This window comes from Panthera tigris, chromosome C1 (assembly GCF_018350195.1).
Source record: "Panthera tigris isolate Pti1 chromosome C1, P.tigris_Pti1_mat1.1, whole genome shotgun sequence".
Taxonomy (NCBI): domain Eukaryota; kingdom Metazoa; phylum Chordata; class Mammalia; order Carnivora; family Felidae; genus Panthera; species Panthera tigris.
Window position 1 is genome coordinate 201509817 of NC_056667.1, and position 19375 is coordinate 201529191.

Genomic DNA, 19375 nt, shown 5'->3' on the forward strand with positions numbered 1-19375 from the left:
CACATCATCCATACGCCCAGCGGTTGCTAGGCTACCGCGGGCCGTTACGCCGGCGCGGAATGATGACGTACTCACTTCTTCCGGTCTCCCGCGTCTCTCTCCAGCCCGAGCCAGGTCAGTGGGGATCCGGGGCTGACTCTCCCCGGGCTCTGCGCGCCGAGGCCGGGGGTGGGCCCTTCTGGAGGTGGGCTGGGGCCTCGCACCCCCCGGAACTACCCTCTGCCCTGCCGTGGCGGCCCGATGGCCGTGGGAGCGGGGGCCTCTCCAAGGTGGGCTGGGGTTGGAAGAAGCGGCCTGGTAGTCGCTGTGTGGCCGGAGGCTTTAAGGCACCTGACTCCAACCTTCTTGGAGTTGGCGTCGCCAGGGCCCGTTTTCTCTACGTTCAGGGACCTGGGCCCCAGCTCTCCTGGTACTTCAGGGGTCGTCTGGATTGTCCCTGACCCACGACTCTACCGTTTTTTTCCTTCCAGCATGATCCGCTGGGCCCCCAGCGCATCCCCTGGAAGAGCCCACTCAACCTGGACGAAGCCTTCGGCAGCCTCAGACCGCCCTTGAGGAGGATGACTGAGACACTATGGGCCACGCGCTGTGTGTCTGCTCTCGGGGAACTGTCATCATTGACAATAAGCGCTACCTCTTCATCCAGAAACTGGGGGAGGGGTGAGTGTTTGGCAATCACTTAGCTAGTAGTCCCCAGCGTTATGGCGATTGAAGGACAGCAGTCTGCACAAGATAGGGGCATAGAAGTATCCTCTTAACATATCCTTTAGCTCACCTGTCAGAGCCTAGCGACACGGTAGTCAGAACAGTGGATTCTGGAGCCAGGCCTCCTGGATCCGCCTTGTGTGACCTTGAAAACCCATGGTTTCTTCATCTGCTGAATGGAGATGATTTTTTTTTTTTTTTTTTTTTTGTCACTGATGGAGTTGTAAGAATTAAATGAGATAATGCATATGAAACATCTCACCCAGTGACTGGTTCACAGCACTTGATAAATGTTGAGTGTTACTCATTTAATATTTATGGAGCGTTTGTCATGTGCAGAGCGCTGCCTTATGATCACAGCACCTCAGAGATTACTGTGTTCCTGCTCTTGAGCCCAAAGTGTAAAATCGTCACACTCCTCTTGAAGCCACATCTTGGGAGGGTTTTTGCCAACTGGGAAAGATACCCCCCCCCCACCTCTTCCCTCCAGGGAATCCCTAGCAGTATGGGAGATGACCGTGGTCCTTCACTGACCCCTTTGGCCCACAGTGGGTTCAGCTATGTGGACCTAGTGGAAGGGTTACATGATGGACACTTCTACGCCCTGAAGCGGATCCTGTGTCACGAGCAGCAGGATCGGGAGGAGGCCCAACGAGAAGCAGACATGCATCGCCTCTTCCATCACCCCAACATCCTTCGCCTTGTGGCTTATTGTCTGAGAGAGCGGGGCACCAAACATGAAGCCTGGCTGCTGCTACCCTTCTTCAAGGTCAGAAAGTCTCCTGGCAATGGAGGGGCTTGCAACAAAGCCATCTACCAAGGGCTGTGTGAGTAGTCAAGCATGTTAGGAAGCAGACGCCATGTCCTGGGTTTGACCGCTTCAGATTTGGGGTTTAGAGGAACCCAGGTGGGAATGTGAGGTGTATAGTGCGTGCAGTGAAAGAGTTGATAGGCTGTGACACAGGGAAGGGATCAGGGTCCGGGATCAGAGGCTCAGAAAACATCTCCAACTGTGGGAAAACTTGTGTTGCAGAGGGGTACGCTGTGGAATGAGATAGAAAGGCTGAAGGACAAAGGCAACTTCTTGACTGAAGATCAAATCCTTCAGCTGCTGCTCGGTATCTGCAGAGGCCTTGAGGCCATTCATGCCAGAGGTTATGCCCACAGGTCAGTGGGAGGGCCGTGCGTATTTACGGGGCAGAAAGGAAGAGCCTCACCAAGAGGATCAAGAGGTCTCTGCTCTCCTCCCAAGGAACAATCCCCATGATTCTTTTGCCCTCAGGGATTCCAGCCTCCCTGTCCAGGGATGCACATGGGCCATTTCTACTTCCCTACAGGGACCTGAAGCCTACCAATATCTTGCTTGGAGATGAGGGGCAACCGGTTTTAATGGACTTGGGCTCCATGAATCAAGCTTGCATCCATGTGGAGGGCTCCCGCCAGGCTCTGGCCCTGCAGGTAACAGAGCGACCGGCTCCTTTGCCCTCCTGTTCCCCATCCGCAACTTCTTCCGGTGTGTGCCCCAATTTGGTCACATGACTATGACCTGTGCCCCAGTTTTGAGTTGTGGGGCCACTGTTCCAGGACTGGGCAGCCCAGAGATGCACCATCTCCTACCGGGCCCCGGAGCTCTTCTCTGTGCAGAGCCACTGTGTCATCGATGAGCGGACCGATGTCTGGGTGAGGAACATGTGGGCGGGAGTATGGCGGGGAGAGGAATGCTACTCTGTACCTGCCGTGAAGTAGAGAGGCAGGTCTTTGTTTTCGAGTGCATGGGGCCCCAGGAACTGCATGTGTCCCCATCCCCCTCGACTTCCTTCCTGGGAGCTGTCACTGACAACGTACTCAGTTGCTCAGGAAGTGGTATAATCCCGCTCTTTGAACAGAGTGAGTACAGCTAAGTGTCAGGCCTGAAGGCAGTGGCTAAACGAGGGGTACAGAAGCCTCCAGCTACCTGGTGATTTCTCTGGACCCTGGTTTGGTGTCATGTGGCTGAGGTCAGCATAATCTTTTTAGCTTATGCAGTCACATTTCACTACAGAATTAAGAGGAGAGGTATCCCCCCCATTGGTCCCCTGTCAAAGAATAACCAAGTTGTGCTCAGTCCCTAGGCTGTGTGCTATATGCCATGATGTTTGGGGAGGGCCCATATGACATGGTGTTCCAGAAGGGTGACAGTGTGGCCCTTGCCGTGCAGAACCAACTAAGCATCCCGCACAGTCCCAGGTAAGCAATAAAAGGGCCACCAAACATTTCAGACTGCTCCCAGACATTAGTGGAGTTGGAACCTTCGCACAGGGAACGAGGACTGTCTGGTCACCCTGTCCGCCTCCTTCCACAGGCATTCTTCAGCACTGCGGCAGCTCTTGGCCTCCATGATGACTGTAGACCCCCAGCAGCGTCCTCCCATTCATCTCCTTCTCAGTCAGCTGGAGGCACTGCAACCCCCGGCTTTGGGCCAGCACACCACCCAAATCTGAACAAACCAGTGGCCATGTTGAGGTGGCCCCCGGGCCTTGGAAGGAGGATCCCATCCCCTTATTAGAATCTCCACGTGTTCTCTCCAGGACTGCTGTCTTGCAGTTGGGGGCAGGTGGGTGGGGACAGTCAACTCAGTCTCCTGTCTCTGCTTCTGCTCGCTTATCTCAAAGAGCAACAACTGAACAGGGGGACAGACTGAGTTGGGGTGGACAGGGTTGGGGAATGGGGAAAGGGAAACTGATAGAATCGAGACAGGTTCTGAGCAGGACTACTGAGCTTACATCATGGTCTGCCTCCACATCTGGAAGCAAGAGAATGTATAAATAGAAGAATAAAGTGAAAGCAGCTTGGTGTGGATCTTAGTCTCATTGTTCCTGGAGTGAGAAGAGGTGCCAGGGGCCCAAGGTCTGGTTGACGTTTCCAAGGGAACAGACTGGGAAGAGACACTGGTGTAGCGAAGGGTGGTGGGACTTCGTCATTCCATGTGAGGAGGCAGGTATCCTTACCTTACATCTGGCTAGCCAGGAGCGGGCAGTTCTCCTAGCTTCCCTTGGTCAAACACTTAAAGCTGTTCTGGATTGAGCTGGCCTCTGTGCTAAGAACTGGGACCAGGGCTCCCTAGAAGCACACTCAATTCTTTCCTTCATTCCCAGGAGTGGGTAGCTGAGTCAAAGCAGCCCAGCCGGTTTGCCAGGCAAGGGCTCCTGGGTGGAGACACCTGAGGAAGCTTTGGGACAACAACATAACAGGTCTCCCAGCCTCAGCCTGGGGGCAAGGGGAGTGGAGGTGACAGCCTTGTGGCCCACAGTTTCTCCCAGATGGTTCTAGCTCACACATGGTTAATGATTAATGAGGCCACTTGGTGTGGCAGTATCCAGCTGCCACTTCCTGTCTACTCTGCTGAGTAAACAGGGGCCCTGCCTTTGCTAGGCTGAACTGTTCCCTAGGGAAGGGCACTGCGTCCCTGAATCACCAGGGAGGGGAAGGCAAGGGCAGGGCTGGCATCTCCTGCTCCTGAGATTGAAGCTTCTTTTCTCCCTCCCCCCCCCCCCATGCTCACCCCCATGTGCTGACGTCGATGTGGGTCCTGGGGTGCCTATTAGCAATGCTGGAATTTTCTCCAGGGCCCTGGCAGGAGGCTCCCCCCAGCTAGCATAGAGGCTGAGGCCAGAAAGAGAGCACAAACAGAGAAGAGATGACCTGACTTTTAATGGCACAGCCCTAGGCCCCAGCAATGCAGCAAGAGAGACACTCAGCTGTGCAAAGCTGCTCGGAGGTGCAGTGACACAACTCAAGGAGATCGCCCTTGTCCCCTCCCATCCCCCAAGCTTATGACTAGGCTCCGTGCCCAGGAATTGTGGGCCAGCCCGGCCCCGCTCCCAAGCCCTCATCACGCACAGAGGTGCCTGGGCCAAGCTTCCAGAGTCAGTGAATGCAGAAGCAGCAGGAAGAATAGGGTAGCAGTCTAACTCAAATACAGAAACTGCTGGATTTAAACTTCTACTTGGAAAGGAAGTGAGAACTCGTATCTTTTCAACAGCTTGTGGCTGGACAGACAGGTCCGGGATTCAGTCCTCCTTTCCTCTCTACTCTCCTGGGCGCCCCTGGGATCTTACATCAAGGTCCCTGAGGTCACGTTTCCTGGGCCTGGCAAGGACCCCTTGGCAGATCTCACCTTCAGCCATGGAAGGGAAAGGGGTCATGGGCAGCAAAGAATGAGGGCGGCAGCAGAAGCAGTGAAGCAGTGGCAGCGGCAGCAGCACAGAGAGGAAGGCAGCAGAAGCTCAAGCACTCACAGAGGGGACAAGAAACCGTGCAAGGAGACTGTTTATTTCGAAAGGATTTTGCAATAAACATAGTGAATGGGCTCCAGGCAGCTGTTCTATTCTTCTCCCTCATCCTCGTCCTCATAGGAGTCGATGCCCACCTCCTCGTAATCCTTCTCCAGGGCAGCCATATCCTCCCGGGCCTCAGAGAACTCCCCCTCCTCCATGCCCTCGCCCACGTACCAGTGCACAAAGGCCCTCTTGGCATACATCAGGTCGAACTTGTGGTCCAGGCGGGCCCAGGCCTCCGCGATGGCGGTCGTGTTGCTCAGCATGCACACGGCGCGCTGCACCTTGGCCAGGTCACCCCCGGGCACCACGGTGGGTGGCTGGTAGTTGATACCAACCTTGAAGCCCGTGGGGCACCAGTCCACGAACTGAATGCTGCGCTTGGTCTTGATGGCGGCGATGGCGGCGTTGACGTCCTTGGGCACCACGTCTCCGCGGTACAGCAGGCAGCAGGCCATGTACTTGCCGTGACGGGGATCGCACTTCACCATCTGGTTGGCAGGCTCGAAGCAGGCATTGGTGATCTCTGCCACGGACAGCTGCTCGTGGTAGGCCTTCTCTGCAGAGATGACCGGCGCATAGGTGGCCAGGGGGAAGTGGATGCGAGGGTAGGGCACCAGGTTGGTCTGGAACTCCGTCAGGTCCACGTTGAGGGCCCCGTCGAAGCGCAGGGAAGCCGTGATGGACGAGACGATCTGGCTGATGAGCCGGTTGAGGTTGGTGTAGGTGGGGCGCTCGATGTCCAGGTTGCGGCGGCAGATGTCATAGATGGCCTCGTTGTCCACCATGAAGGCACAGTCCGAGTGCTCCAGGGTGGTGTGGGTGGTCAGGATGGAGTTGTAGGGCTCCACCACGGCCGTGGACACCTGGGGGGCGGGGTAGATGGAGAACTCCAGCTTGGATTTCTTGCCGTAGTCAACCGAGAGCCGCTCCATCAGGAGTGAGGTGAAGCCCGAGCCGGTGCCCCCTCCGAAGCTGTGGAACACCAGGAAGCCCTGAAGTCCTGTGCACTGGTCAGACTGAAAGGCAGGAAAGAGAAACAGCAATGTAGGTGGGCGAGGGGCCTGAGAAACTCTACCTTCTGGCTCCACAAAAGCCTAAAATCTCTCAGGAGTCAGGGCAGAGACCCAGAGTCTGGAACATGCTCTGGAACACATACAATTAGAGACGACCCCCTGAAATGGATCCTGAAAAAAGACGTTCCTGACCATTAGCATCGTCTGAAAGCTCCCTCCCTTCCATCCCAAATTCTCACCAGCTTGCGGATCCGGTCCAGTACGGGGTCAATGATCTCCTTGCCAATGGTATAGTGACCACGGGCATAGTTGTTGGCGGCATCCTCCTTCCCAGTGATGAGCTGCTCTGGGTGGAAGAGCTGCCGGTATGGGCCATTTCGGATCTCATCTGGAAGGGCACAAGCACATCGTTAGGGCACAAACCACAAGGCTGTGCTCAGCAGGGACCTCCCTCCCCCAGCGTGGTAGCTGCGGTCAGATGTATGGAAAAGCTCATCCTTCTGTAAGCCTGTGATACCAGCCTGTGAGAGAAACCCACACCCACCACCCAGCCTGGCCTGCAATCAGCCCGCCTTCTTCAGCTTCAAAGATGGCACAAAGAGTTTGCAGGGCCAGGAAAGCCAGGTCTAGATACCATCTCGCCAGAGAGAAGCTTAGAGTCCCTCTCTGCTCCCCTCAATTCCACCCCATCTTCCTCTCACCAATCACAGTGGGCTCCAGATCCACAAACACTGCCCGTGGCACATGCTTTCCAGCACCGGTTTCACAGAAGAAGGTGGTAAAGGAGTCGTCCCCTCCACCGATGGTCTTATCACTGGGCATCTGCCCATCAGGCTGAATCCCATGTTCCAGGCAGTAGAGCTCCCAACAGGCATTGCCCATCTGGACACCTGCTTGCCCCACATGAACTGAGATGCATTCACGCTGAAGTATAAAGAGAGGGAACACAGCATAAGCCCCACATCTACAGCCCTCACCTCATGAGCTTCTCTCCCACCCTATCACCTACCAGCCAGGATGCTTCGGTTGGCCAAAGTGGACGCCTGGGGCTGAGCAGAGGTGGGAAGAGGCTGGCAGCCTGCCCAGGCTGCCCCACATAGGACTTAACAACTGGGGGCACCCAGTAGGGCAAACCAATCCCTTCAGTCTACTTCCCTGTGAGGACCTTGTCAAGTAAGAGCTGTGACTCCACATGACCCCGCCACACTCAGAAGACCCTCAGGGAGGACAGAGAGGGTAAGTGCACATGAAAAGCAGGCAGATACTGCAATGACTCTGAGACAAGGACAAGCGACTTTTCAGCCATTTTCAGATGTATACTCCCAAAGCTACCTTTCTCAAGAACCTGAGAAAGGACAGGTTTTCCAGGGCCATGAGTTTATAGCTAGAAGCCCCCCAACTTGACTAATTCTTTGAGGATGAGCAGCTAGAATTTCATATAACCCTCTCCCCCTTTCTTTCCTGTGGGCTGCAGAGGTGTCTCAGACCTCGAGTCTGGCATCAACTGACCACACTGACCGTCAGGGTATCCTCTCCAACACCTTTAAATCCCATCTGGCTCTGGAGGTCAATCCCAGCTGGCTCCTCTCCCCACCTCCACCCCCACACTCTGGGTGTCTTCACCACCTTCATCCACCGCGCAGCCCTCACGGAAATAGCAGAGGGTGCAGATGGCAGGCGCGGGCAATAAGGGTTGTGGGCACTGGGGCACCGGCTGCCTTAGGCTCATCCCTGCCAGTCTGAAATTAACCCCTAAAGAGCCAAAGTGGTGCGGCGCAGGGCCCGCGCAGCCTCCCTTCCCAAAACTGAAATGGCGGGGTGACGGTTTCCAAACACCCAGAAAAGGAAGCGGAACCTGCGGTGAGGCCCCAGAGGTAACCCGCCTTGCCCTGCGCAGGGTGAGCGCCATCCTGCACCCCCGGTCCCGCAATCGCCCCCCTTCTAGATTCTTTCCAGTTACATCCCAGCCGAAAGCGAAGATTGGATTTCGGCCCCCGTTCCCGGACTATAAATACCACCCCCCTACACACACCTCTTTCCCCTCCCCCCAACCTGGCCTGGGCCCGCGCTCTCGCTCAGCGCCAGCTGTCTCTGCCCGTCCGTTCACTGGGCTCGGGCAGGAGAGGGGCCGACTCGCCTCATGAGGCCGAACCCCATTCCTGCCACCCCTCCTGGCTCAGAAGCGGGGTGCTGAGTCACGGGGGGGGGAGGGCTGTGGGTAGGAGGGATGCACACACAGTCGGAGGAAAAGGGGATGCTGAACCAAGTAATCTGACCCCCTACCACCTTCTTGTGCTAAGCACGTGTTCGCTCAGTTCCGGGGAGCGGGGGTCGCGGTGGGGGGAGGCCAGGGGCGGAGGGCAGCCCTGGGGGTCTCTCTCATCCGCGGAAAGGACAGGGAGCGGGACTGCGACTCCCCCCAGGAGGGTTAGGGCACAAATGCTTGGTGGAGCAGGAGGCGATTTCCAGAAGGGCTCCTCTCAGCCTCTCGGCTAGCGAAGAATCCCACTCCACTCCACCCCTCTTCCCCAGCCTCCAAAAGTGGACAGCACGACTCGGTCAAAGTCACCAAGACAGTGGGGGTGGGGGAATGCACAAACCCTCGCACCTCCTCGAGCCCCGGAACGCCGGATGGAGGGTCCGGAGCATCCCGGGAGGGGGAGCCCCCAAGGAGGAGAAGGGCAATAAGGGGACTGGCGCGATCCCGGCGGGGCCGCACTCACCATGGTGAGTCCGGGCGGTGGGTCTCACGTAGAGTCCGGGTGACGGGTCTCGGTGAGAACTGCGCTAGCTGCAGTGCCGCACCGCTCTTATAGGCGGGGGGCGGGGCCCGCGCACTGCGCTCACCCACTAGGGCTGTGCGGCCCGGAGGCCACGCCCCCGAAGGGTAGGCGGCCTCGAGGGGTGGGGCCAGGGAGGGTCCCCTCCCCCTTCCCCGTCTTGGTCTCACCTGTCTCGCCAGGGTTAGGAGTGGCGACCCGGGCTTTAACCCTTCGCTCGAGGTCTTGAGCCGACACTCTGGGCTCCGGATCTCCGCTGCAGGGACGCAGGGCATGGTGCCAGGGCGCATCTCGCCAGCACCTGAGTCATGCGGGCGCCCATCGCCCAGGTGTCCTGACTTAGGCCGGGTGCTGTACAGGCTGTCCTTGCGAGGTGGCTGCAGCCAGACTTCGCCCGTGCCCTCCCCGCCCCGCCTCCCCGGAGGCTCCGGCCAGTCCCGGGGGAACCCTTTGCAGCTGCACACGGCCTGCTGGTCCTCGGCCTGGACGGCTGGCCTTCGCCAACGCCCGTGGGCGGCCGAGGACCAAGAGCTGCACAGCCTGAGCCCCAGGGTGCGGATCCCTTAGAGTACCCCACGGAGCCAACCCCCGCAGCCTGCCTGCGAGGGCCGACCCCAGGAATCTGCCGCGGCTCGCCGGCTGGCCTCCGGTCTGTGGCCCCGTCATCAGCGCCGTCACTATTAGTGAGCCCTCTCCACCGCCACCTGCCCGCTTCCCTGCGGCCAGAACCGCCGGAGCTCTGGACTGAAGCCTTCAGGAGGTGGATCCCTGTCCTGACTGCCCTGTGTGACCTTGGGCAGGTGACCTCACCTCACCGAGTCCTTGGCGTATTCATTGGCGAAAAGGAGACGCTGATTCCGCGCTGACGGCGTTATTGTGAGGAATCAAAATGTTTGTTGACTCTGAAGAGGAAAAAAGAAAATGGAGATTTTGATATGGTGCCTGATTTCGACTTTCCCATCTTCTCCTGTTCCTAGGCCATGGCCAGGATCTGTGACCTGCGTCTTAACGCCTTTAACGCTCAGCCAGAGGCCTCCACGGAAGCTATTCCTTCTTCCCCCATTCCATCTCCATTTCTTGTGGGAATGGGCTTTTCGATCTACTTCTGCTTTCCCTTACATGCCATACATTCTCTAGCTGTCTCCCTTCACTGGGGAAATCATCAGGAAATGTCCCCTGTGCCCATTGGAATGTCCAGAAGGAACCTGCCTCTCAGGCTAGTCGTTTGGAAGAGATTGACCTGCCTCACCTACCACAGTGTTTCCTTAGGGCCAGAGCTGTCTGACGGGACAGCACAGTAGGATAAAAAACTAGCAATGGCAACTTCCTACCTACAAAATAGCTAATTGGCACCTTACTTAGGAAAAGCATGGAAGGGAACACAGTGAAGTATGACCAGGTCTCTTTTCCCGATAGACTTGCCACCAAGACTCATTCAGAAAAGTGAAAAGTGGCAAGGGGATATAGTGAGGCTGCTTTGAGAAACCGGCTCATTGTCTCTACGGAGACCCTTGGTGATTACAGAACGTATGGTCTCCTTCAGACCTTCCCTGACCCTCCTTTTCTCTTGCGCACCCCCACCCCAGCAGAGTGAGTATTGTGAAAGACCTGAGCTCTCTTAGGCAACACCCTAAACTTCTTTGACCTTCACGTTCAGGTTCTTCCTTTGTGAAACAGGGATAACAACTTCAGATCGTGAGGACCGACCAGATGAATTTAGGGATGTGTACATACACAGCAAAGTGCAGTGGAAACGGCTGTCTGGATTCTTAGAGCATCTTATTCATTTACTTTAGTGCGCATAGCATATCATGCTGCAGTTATTCGTGTACATGTCTGTCTTCCAGGTTGTAAACTCATTCCAGGTAAGGATTGTATCTTCTTTATTCATCTTTGTGTCCCTGGTTCCTAGGATGTCATGGGGGTAAGCATTTGTTAAATGTGTGTCAGAGGAGTTGCTTCACTTCAGAGATGGGAGTGAAACTAGGGTAGAATTCTTAAGAAGCCAGAAGTTTCAAACTGGCAGTCTGGAGGCCAAGTTCCCTCTCAGAATTGTTTTGTCTGGTCCTCACGGTGTTAATCCTCGTAGCATTTAGAATATGAGAAAAATCAGGAATTGTCTTTGTGTTGGAGCATCCCCAAGACCATCCCGTGTCAGGAGATTTACTAGAAGGACTCACAGGACTCAGGACATCAAGTTGTACTCCCAGCTAAGGTCAACCAACAACAGTGATGTAGGAAGGCTACACAGCTGGATTAGGAGGGGAAAAGACACAAGTGGAATCTGAAGGAACCTATACCCTCTCCCTCCCAGGAGGGCTCACGCAGCATGTTCTTTCTCCAAGATGAAAACGGAGCAACATTTTCCTGCAGTGTTTCTGCCCAAGGAAGCCTGTTAGAGACTCAGCAATCAAGGTTTATGGTGAGGGCTGGTCACAGAGACACCTCTGCTTTGCACGTACCAAAATTCCAGACTCCTAGAAGGAAAGCAGTTGTTCAGTATCAGCCATGTTCTTTACACACTGTCTAGGCTCAGCGAACCATCCTGATCAGACCATCATCGACTGGGAGCACTCTAAAGAGCCAAGTTCCCAGACACCAGCCAAAGCCAAGTTTACAAGTTACTTATTTGTTTATTACTTACTTACTTACTTCCTGGGGCAGGGAGTGTACAGAGAGAGAGAGGGAAAGCAAGAATCCCAAGCAGGCTCCTTGCTGACGCAGGGCTCAAACTCATGAACTGTGAAATCGTGACCTGATGACCTGAGCCAAAATTGAGAGTAGGAGGCTTAACCCACTGAGCCACTCAGATGCCCCACAAGCAGACCTTTCTAAGGAGCAGTCTCAACCTGCTGTGTTAACTCTTTCTGCACAGTCATATAAAAATCCAGATGTCTAGCTTATCTTGAAAAGAATTGGAAGATCTGGCTGTATCAGGCCTGCATTCCTATATAGCAACTGAGATAGGCAGAATAATAGTCCCCCAAAGATGTCCACATTGTAATACCTGGAACCTGTGACTATATTACCTTATGTAGCAAAGAACTGCAAATGTGATTCAGGTAAAGATCTTGAGATTATTCTAGATTTTCTGGGTGGGCCCAATATAATCACAAAGATCTTAAAAAAAATTTTTTTAATGTTTATTCATTTTTGAGAGACAGAGAGAGGCAGAGAATGAGTGGGGGAGGGGCAGAGAGAGAGGGAGAGATAGAATCAGAGGCAGGCTCCAGAACTGAGCTGTCAGCACAGAGCCCCGTGCAGGGCTTGAACTCACAGACTGTGACATCATGACCTGAGCTGAAGTCAGACACTTAACCAACTGAGCCACCCAGACGCCCTGTCACAAAGCTCTTTATAAGTGGAAGAAGGGGGTCAGAGTCAGGGAAGGAGAGGTCAGGATCAGAGGTCAAAGTGATGTGATTGTTGGCTTTCAAGATGGAAGGAAGCCATGAGTCAAGGAATATGGCAGCCTGTAGAACAAGGAAAAAGCAAGGAACAGATTCTCCTCTAGAATCTCTAGAAGGAGGGCAACTCTGCCAACACCTTTTTATACCTAAATAGGTTCTGGTATTAATTCCAGTGGGGGTGGGGATGGGGAGGGCTTCCCCATACAGCACCAAACAATTCTCAGACACCAGCAGGGTGCCTTAAGAATTCAACTCATTCTGGCACCATCTACCCAGAGATAGCATCAGATTCTACCTGTAGAGGGTTTGGTCCTACACGACTGCACCTCCAGCACCCTTGTTGTTAACTGGGCTTCTGACCCACTGGCTATAAATTAGAGGTTTCCATGAGCTCCTCTTGGGTTCAATTAATTTTCTAGAATGGCTCACAGAGCTCAGAGAGACATTTCACTTACTGTATCATTCGTCTGTTATAAAAGGATATAAATCAGGAATGGCCAAATGAAGGAGATGCATAAGGCAAGGTATGGGGAAAAGACCAGGAGTTTCCATGCCCTTTCCAGGCGTGCCACTCTCCCAGGACTTCCATGTGTTCACCAACCTGGAAGCTCTCCAAACCCCATCCCTTTGGATTTGTATGGAGGCTTCATTACATAAGCATGGTTGATGGAATCATTGACCATTAGTGTTTGCACTCAATCTCCAGCCCCTCTCCCCTCTGGGGAGGTGGAAAGGGGACTGAAAGTTCCAGCTCTTTAACAAGTGGTTGGATCCCTGGCAACCAGCCCCCAACCTTAGGTGCTTTCCCCAAAGTCATCTCATTACCATAACAAAAGACACCTTTATCCCTCTGAACACTTAAGAAATTCCAAGGGTTTTAGGAGCTGTGAGTCAGGAATCCTAGACAAAGACCAAACATATATGAGGAATATATTTTGGTCATCTGAATAACCAAATATATATTTTTATAAATCACAATATTACAATCCCCATAAGACCTATTTTGGACTTCTGATCTCCAGAACTGTAAGATAATACATTTGTATTATGTTAAGCTACTAAGTTTGTAGCAATTTGTTACAACAGCAGTAGGAAACAAGTAGGGCAACAAATGGAGCTGGGCGGTGGCCACCTTCTTAGGATGGACAGCAAGCTGCTTCAAATCACCCAGTCCACCGTTTACCATCATATGCTCAACTGTAACATATTTATGTTATCCTGGCTCTTGTAGCAAGGAGTTTACAACCCCTGAGTAGGCCTTCTGGCAGGGAAAATGGAGAAGACAAGGCTGCTGGGAGAAATGTCCAAGGCATGTTAGTGGAATATAGATTCTGCTTCTGACTCTGTGTGTGTGTGTGTGTGTGTGTGTGTGTGTGTGTAGACTTTCATGTACATGTGCACATGACTGTGAGTGTGTATGTATCTCCTGAATTAGGGCCATAATGTCTGGGTGGGTGTACAGGTAATAATCCGTATTACTAGATTGAAACCTTAGACATTCACATACATGTACAGAATCCAACAGATGATACCAGGCACTTCATTTTTCCAGTTGAATCACCGCTTTGTCCATCTACACTACAAAGGTGTCCAGCAGACCACTCTCTCTTTGGATCTCTCTTCCTCTTCCCCTGCCCATTGTTAGGTCCATCGTTTCTAATCCCTTCCCAGAGTCTCACCTCCATCTTGGAGCAGTGCAGCAAGGTCCTCAAAGTTTAAAATATCTCCGCCAATTCCATCTGGAAAAGATGGAACTGAGCCTTAGTGCACATCCTTCCATTTTCTTCACACTGGAGCATCTATTGGCTGCCCACAGCACAATCTTTCCAAAGGGGATATCTCCATGTCTTCTCTCCTTTTCACTGTCCACTGGTTCACGTGCTTTACTGGGATGTTCTTGCCAAAATCCCTAGTAACTTCCAACTGACCAAAGCCAAAGGTCATGTTTCTACATCTTTCTCAGCCTCTCACCAGCGTTCGAGACCGTCGATCCTTCCTTTCTCCTTGAAGCACTTTCTTCTTGGCTTCAGTGACATGCCCCTCTCCTGATTTTTCCCTGGCCTGTCCTTCTTGATGGCCTCTGATGGCTTACCCCTAACAGGTGTTTCCCACAGCTCAGTCCCAGGCTCTCTCTTTTCTTCATTTGTTTTTCTTCCTGAAGGAGCAATTATTGAAGGTAGATGATGAGAATATGGGCTTTTATTATATTATCTCAACTTTCAGGTGTATTTGAGTGTCCTTAATAAAAAGTAACTGTAACATTTTAAGGCTATTCAAAAAGGAATAGAACTAGAGTATATACATTCCCAAACCATAGAGAAAGAATAGAATAGAAAGAAATACCACCCATGAGCTGATAATTCTCAAATTTATACATTCATTTCAGACTCTGAATTTCAGACTCAGGTGCTTATTTATTTTATTTATTTATTTATTTATTTATTTATTTATTTATTTATTTTTTGCATTACCACTTGAAAGCCTGTTAGACATCTCCAACGTAACTTACGTTGAATTTCAGACTCAGGTGCTTATTTGTTTTATTTTATTTTATTTTTTTTACATTACCACTTGAAAGCCTGTTAGACATCTCCAACGGAACACATTCAAAGTAGAACTCTCGATGTCCTACCCTCACCCTGCTCCCTGCCAAACCTGCTTCTGTCCTAGGTTTTCAAGTCTTCTACCCACATGCTTAAGTTAAAAACCTAAATACTTGTTGAAGAAATTAAGATAGGGATTGCTTCTCATTTTATAACTCAGATACATTAGTATAATTAAAAATCTCAGTCTCTTCAGTCTGTTGTACCGAAGACCCTTTTCCCCGGCCTACCTTTAGGACAGTTTTCTTTCCAGAGTTGGTGACACTTATGTTGACTCTTGAGATGCCCGACTTTGAAAGCCAGTTGGGAAGTTGAAGTGTTCGACAAGAGAATTTGGGGCCCAGTGGGCCCTCTGGGCCCCAAATCCCTCCTTCTGGATAATAATTCCTGAGGTCTATGGCTTCATGGATCAACCCAGAGTAGGCAGAGCTTGCTTACATTTGCAGTGTTGGCTGGCTGCGTCTTCTTTCTGGGGATCTTGGCCTCTTAATTCCAGGTGGCAGAGAGAAGACTGCAGTCCACAGCCAAAACCAGAGTTAGCTATCTTGATATTGTGTCACTCCCTGGCATACGGTGGTGAGAAGGACGCTGAAAAAGCCCCCACCTCAAAATAACTCCCCCACCGTTTGCCACAGTGACTGAAATTTCACACTGGCAACTGCTTCGTGGATAAAGTTGCAAGATAAAATTCTTTAATTCGCGAAATCTGGCATTCCTATTCTTGGCCATGGTTGCTAATTGAAAGAATGAGTGCAGAGACACAGTGTGGTTTCCAGGCAGCATTAGAGTCCATTTGAGGTTAGTGGTCATACGTTTGAAGTCTGGTTCTGGGTTTTTCTGCAGCCGCTGTTTAGCTGGGTCAGTACAGGCACAGAGTTGGTGAAGAACCAGGGTTGTGGTTTAGTCCAACGAGGATGCTGAAGCTGGGGGAGGTAAGGGAGCGCTCCTGACTGGCTGTGGAACTTAAGATGGAAAGGAAGGCAATAAAGACACAGGAGGGGGATGAGGGACAGTGAAAACTCTGCCTTGTGGAAAGGGAAGAAGCACTGAGCCTGAGTCACAGATGAGTTTTAATTCCACCACTAATAACCCCCATGTGACCTTGGGCAAGAGGGAAGAGGCTTCCATTTCCTTTTCTTCATCAGGGGAATGGGGGCCCCACCTCCCTTACCTCATAGAGCTGTGGAGGGACTCAAAGGAGATAAGGGGTGAAGCTACCTTAAGAGAGCATACAAAGGTGAGAGATTAGCATGTGTATTTCGTAAGTTCTGCCTGAGGCCACAGGGAGACTCCAGCAGAGGGGGGGGGGGGGAATGAGGCCAGGCAAGGCCTGCAGCAACTTGTCTGGGATAGGGAGAGAGCCTGACAAGTAGCCCTGAGCCCCTGCTCCTTCCTCCTTTTGCTTTCCCTGGGGAGAACAACAGCATTTCTAGACTAAGCACTTAAGAAAGTTTGTCTTGTTTCATCCTTACAACACTACCTCTCCCCATTCTACAGATGGGAAAACTGAGGCGGAAGAAGATGTTAAATGCTAGAGATGGCCCTAAGACTGAGCTCTCCTTCCCTCTGTCCTAAAACATTCCAAGTTTCCACCAGAAGGCCCTGAGGCTTGATCTCTGGCCCTAGGACTCATTATTTCTGGTTCAGTGCACTCTTTTTAGCCCCACCCACATTCCACTTCCTGCCTTCACCCACCCCAGGGGTGGCAGTGCTGCTAGAGCTCAGGGGGGTTGATTTCTGAATCCTCTCCCACCTGTGCCAGCCAGCTGAGCCACCAGGAAATGGGACTGTGTGACTGAGCAGCAGACACTGTGTACCCGGGGGCCTGGGTACCTGTGTGGGGTGACCAGCTGAACCCCTCCTCTGCTCAACCCCTCACCTTGCTGCCCTGTTTGAGCCCATGCCCAGCGCTTGGTAACCAAGTCAACGGACCTGCCCTCCTGGGGCCGTTTGTAACATACCCCCTGAGAGCCGACCAGAGACCATAAAGAAGCTGGTGGGTCTGGCAGTGGATCTCTCACAGACCCACATCTGCTTCCCATCAAGCAGCAGACAGACAGACAACCCTAGCCAGCCCCCAGCCAGGCAGCATGGTGAGCAGGGGTAGGGGGCTGGGCATGCAAGTGAGGGTCCTAGTGGACCCAGGTGGGTGATGTGAGGTTCCCTTGGGAGTCTAAGTGTTTGCCTGGCCACAGTGTGGGGGCAGGTGAGGTGGAGAGAGGGAAAGAGACTTCCAGATGTGAGTGTGGTCCCCCAGGTGTGTCGGTATGTGAGAGCACATGAAGCGTGGAGGACATGTCTCTAAGCCTCTATTCAGGAGCTGGGCTGCTGCGGGGCTCCAAATTTAGGGGTAGGGAGTGTGGGGTAAGCAAGACTGGAGCAGAAAGTGTAGGCACTTTTCCAGAAACCTGAAGCATCACAGCAGATTCACTGTTGGCCTCTAATCCCACCTCGCAGCTCTTGGGACACATCCTCATGGCCCTGTTCATCTGATGCATCTGACCTGACCCCTCATTTCAGTAGAGAGAGTGAGGAGGAGGGGGGAAAGGGAGGGTGCTCCCACTTACGGAGAGCTGGCTGTACATGGGGCTTCTTTGATATCTTTTGCCAGGGTCCCCAGCAGGAAGGGTAGAAGAACAGTTAAGAGCATGGTTGGCACCAAACTGTCCCCACTCTGAATGTTAGGGGTTTTGCTCATGACCTAGAGCTAGTCGCTTAACCTCCCCGAGAGTCAGTTTCCTTATGCGCAAAATGGCATAAAGATAGTACCTACCTACAGCGGTTGTTGTGCAAATTAAATGAGATAGTGTATGTTGAGCGCTTAGCACAGTGCCTGGCACATAATTAATGCTTAGCGTAGGGGGACTAAATGACATAATGAAAAGGCTGCCGGGTAAGAGGTCGTACTATTTTTACATTCAAGGAAAGGGCTTAGAGCAGCTGAAGAGAAGTAACTTGTCTGAGCTCATAGAGGGAAGGGGGTTTGACACAAAGTCTATGGGATTCCAGGGATTGAGTTTTTTGTCCCAAACCTGTTGCCCCACAGTAAGGGGCGTCGTTCCCAGCATCTCAAGTAAAGGTCAGAGTTGCCTTGCGTGGGCCAGCAGTCAAGGGAGCCAAGACGGTGTCTGACTTTGTAGACAGAGCCTGGGCAGGCTCAAAGTTGCAGCAGCCGTTGCTGGCCTTGCCAGGGAATTGGTAAACCCTGTCAGCACCCCCTCCTGGATGTGCGGATTTCTGTGAGTCCTGTGTCCCTAAATCCCTACATCCCAGCTTAATTCATTACCTTCTCTTACTAGACAGCAGGGACTGGAGGGTGGGAGTTGGTAGGGGACCCAACATGTATGGTGCCCGCCCCCCCGTATGTGTCATGAAATGAGCCAGCAACTTGTATGCATTCTTTCATTTAATCCCCATAGTAATTCTAGGAGGGGGCTCTTATTACTCTCCCAATTCATGAGATAGGGGGACACCCACAGAGAGGTGAAGATTCTTGCTCAAGGCAAGTAGAGAAGTAATGATGATGTTTGGATTAATCCCAGTCATCTTAAAAATCATCAAAAGTTAAATCATATTTAAAAAGTCAGAGAACGGGCAGCTGGGTGGCTCAGTCGGTTAAATGTCCGACTTCGGCTCAGGTCATGATCTCATAGTTTGTGAATTCGAGCCCTGCATCAGGCTCTGTGCTGACAGCTCAGCGCCTGGAGTCTGCTTCAGATTCCGTGTCTCCCTCTCTCTCTGCCCCTCCCCTGCTCACGCTGTCTCTCTCTCTCAAAAATGAATTTTTTAAAAGTCAGAAAAGTATTAAATTTATGGATAAAGCATCCTCCTTAAAAATTATGAAATATTCCAGATACCCAGGAAGGCAGAAAAAATAATAAATACCTGTAACCCGGCCTAAGAAATAGAATCTCTCTCCAAACTGCGTTCACCTCCCTCTTCTAAGAGAGAGAACCATTATTCCAAATTTAGTGTTAATATTTCCTCTTGCTTTCTTTATTTTTGTAATACACACACACTACGAGAATATACAGCAAAGTGTACATTTATCTGTAAATGATGCACGGTATTGTTTTACGCATTAAAGGTTTTTATCAATAGTATCCGCTTGTATGATTCTTCCTTACCCTGCTTTTCTTTTCCGGTAAGAAATTTTTTGATACGATTCTTTCTGGTAGTTCATCCATTTTCACTTCTGAATCATTCTTTATCCATTTTCTGCTGTGGAAGGACATTTAATTGGCCTCCGTTGCTGTGGTGCCGTGATTGTTCTCGTACCTGTTTTTGTTAACCTGTGTGAGAATTTCTCTAGAGCAAGAGCATCATCCGCTTTCCTAGATATTGCCAAATTTTTCTCCAAAAGAGATGTGGCACGTTAGGCTTCTACCAACAGTTTAAGGGTTCCCATTTCTCCACATCCTCCACATGGTTCGGCCTTAAAGCTTCGGTGAATCTGATGGATGTGCTCATTTTGGTTTGTTTTTGTTTTTTTTTTTACAGAGAGAGACAGAGCATGAATGGAGGAGGGTCAGAGAGAGGGAGACA

At 51.9% G+C, this 19375-nt stretch overlaps 2 protein-coding genes across 6 annotated transcripts; one reads left to right on the top strand and one right to left on the bottom strand.

Moving 5' to 3' along the window:
- Positions 1-27: 27 nt before the first annotated feature.
- STK16 (serine/threonine kinase 16) lies at positions 28-3543 on the top strand. Of its 4 annotated transcripts, none has more exons than XM_007086156.3 (8): positions 28-114; positions 471-660; positions 1255-1474; positions 1739-1872; positions 2043-2163; positions 2290-2385; positions 2810-2931; positions 3047-3543. In XM_007086156.3, exons 2-8 carry the CDS (start codon positions 575-577, stop codon positions 3183-3185), a joined length of 918 nt encoding a protein of 305 aa, XP_007086218.1. In that variant the 5' UTR covers positions 28-114; positions 471-574; the 3' UTR covers positions 3186-3543. The 4 variants fall into 4 exon arrangements, with proteins under 4 accessions (XP_007086218.1, XP_042851307.1, XP_007086220.1 ...); XM_007086158.3 differs by lacking the exon at positions 28-114 and adding an exon at positions 119-184; XM_007086157.2 differs by lacking the exon at positions 28-114 and adding an exon at positions 190-269.
- Positions 3544-4995: 1452 nt separating this feature from the next.
- TUBA4A (tubulin alpha 4a) lies at positions 4996-9441 on the bottom strand. Of its 2 annotated transcripts, none has more exons than XM_042995371.1 (4): positions 8988-9441; positions 6739-6961; positions 6277-6425; positions 4996-6040 (listed from the first exon to the last, which is right to left on the bottom strand). In XM_042995371.1, the coding sequence occupies exons 1-4, from the start codon at positions 9105-9107 to the stop codon at positions 5069-5071; spliced, it is 1464 nt and encodes a 487-aa protein (XP_042851305.1). In that variant the 5' UTR covers positions 9108-9441; the 3' UTR covers positions 4996-5068. The 2 variants fall into 2 exon arrangements, with proteins under 2 accessions (XP_042851305.1, XP_007086217.1); XM_007086155.3 differs by lacking the exon at positions 8988-9441 and adding an exon at positions 8761-8858.
- Between the last annotated feature and the right edge of the window lie 9934 nt (positions 9442-19375).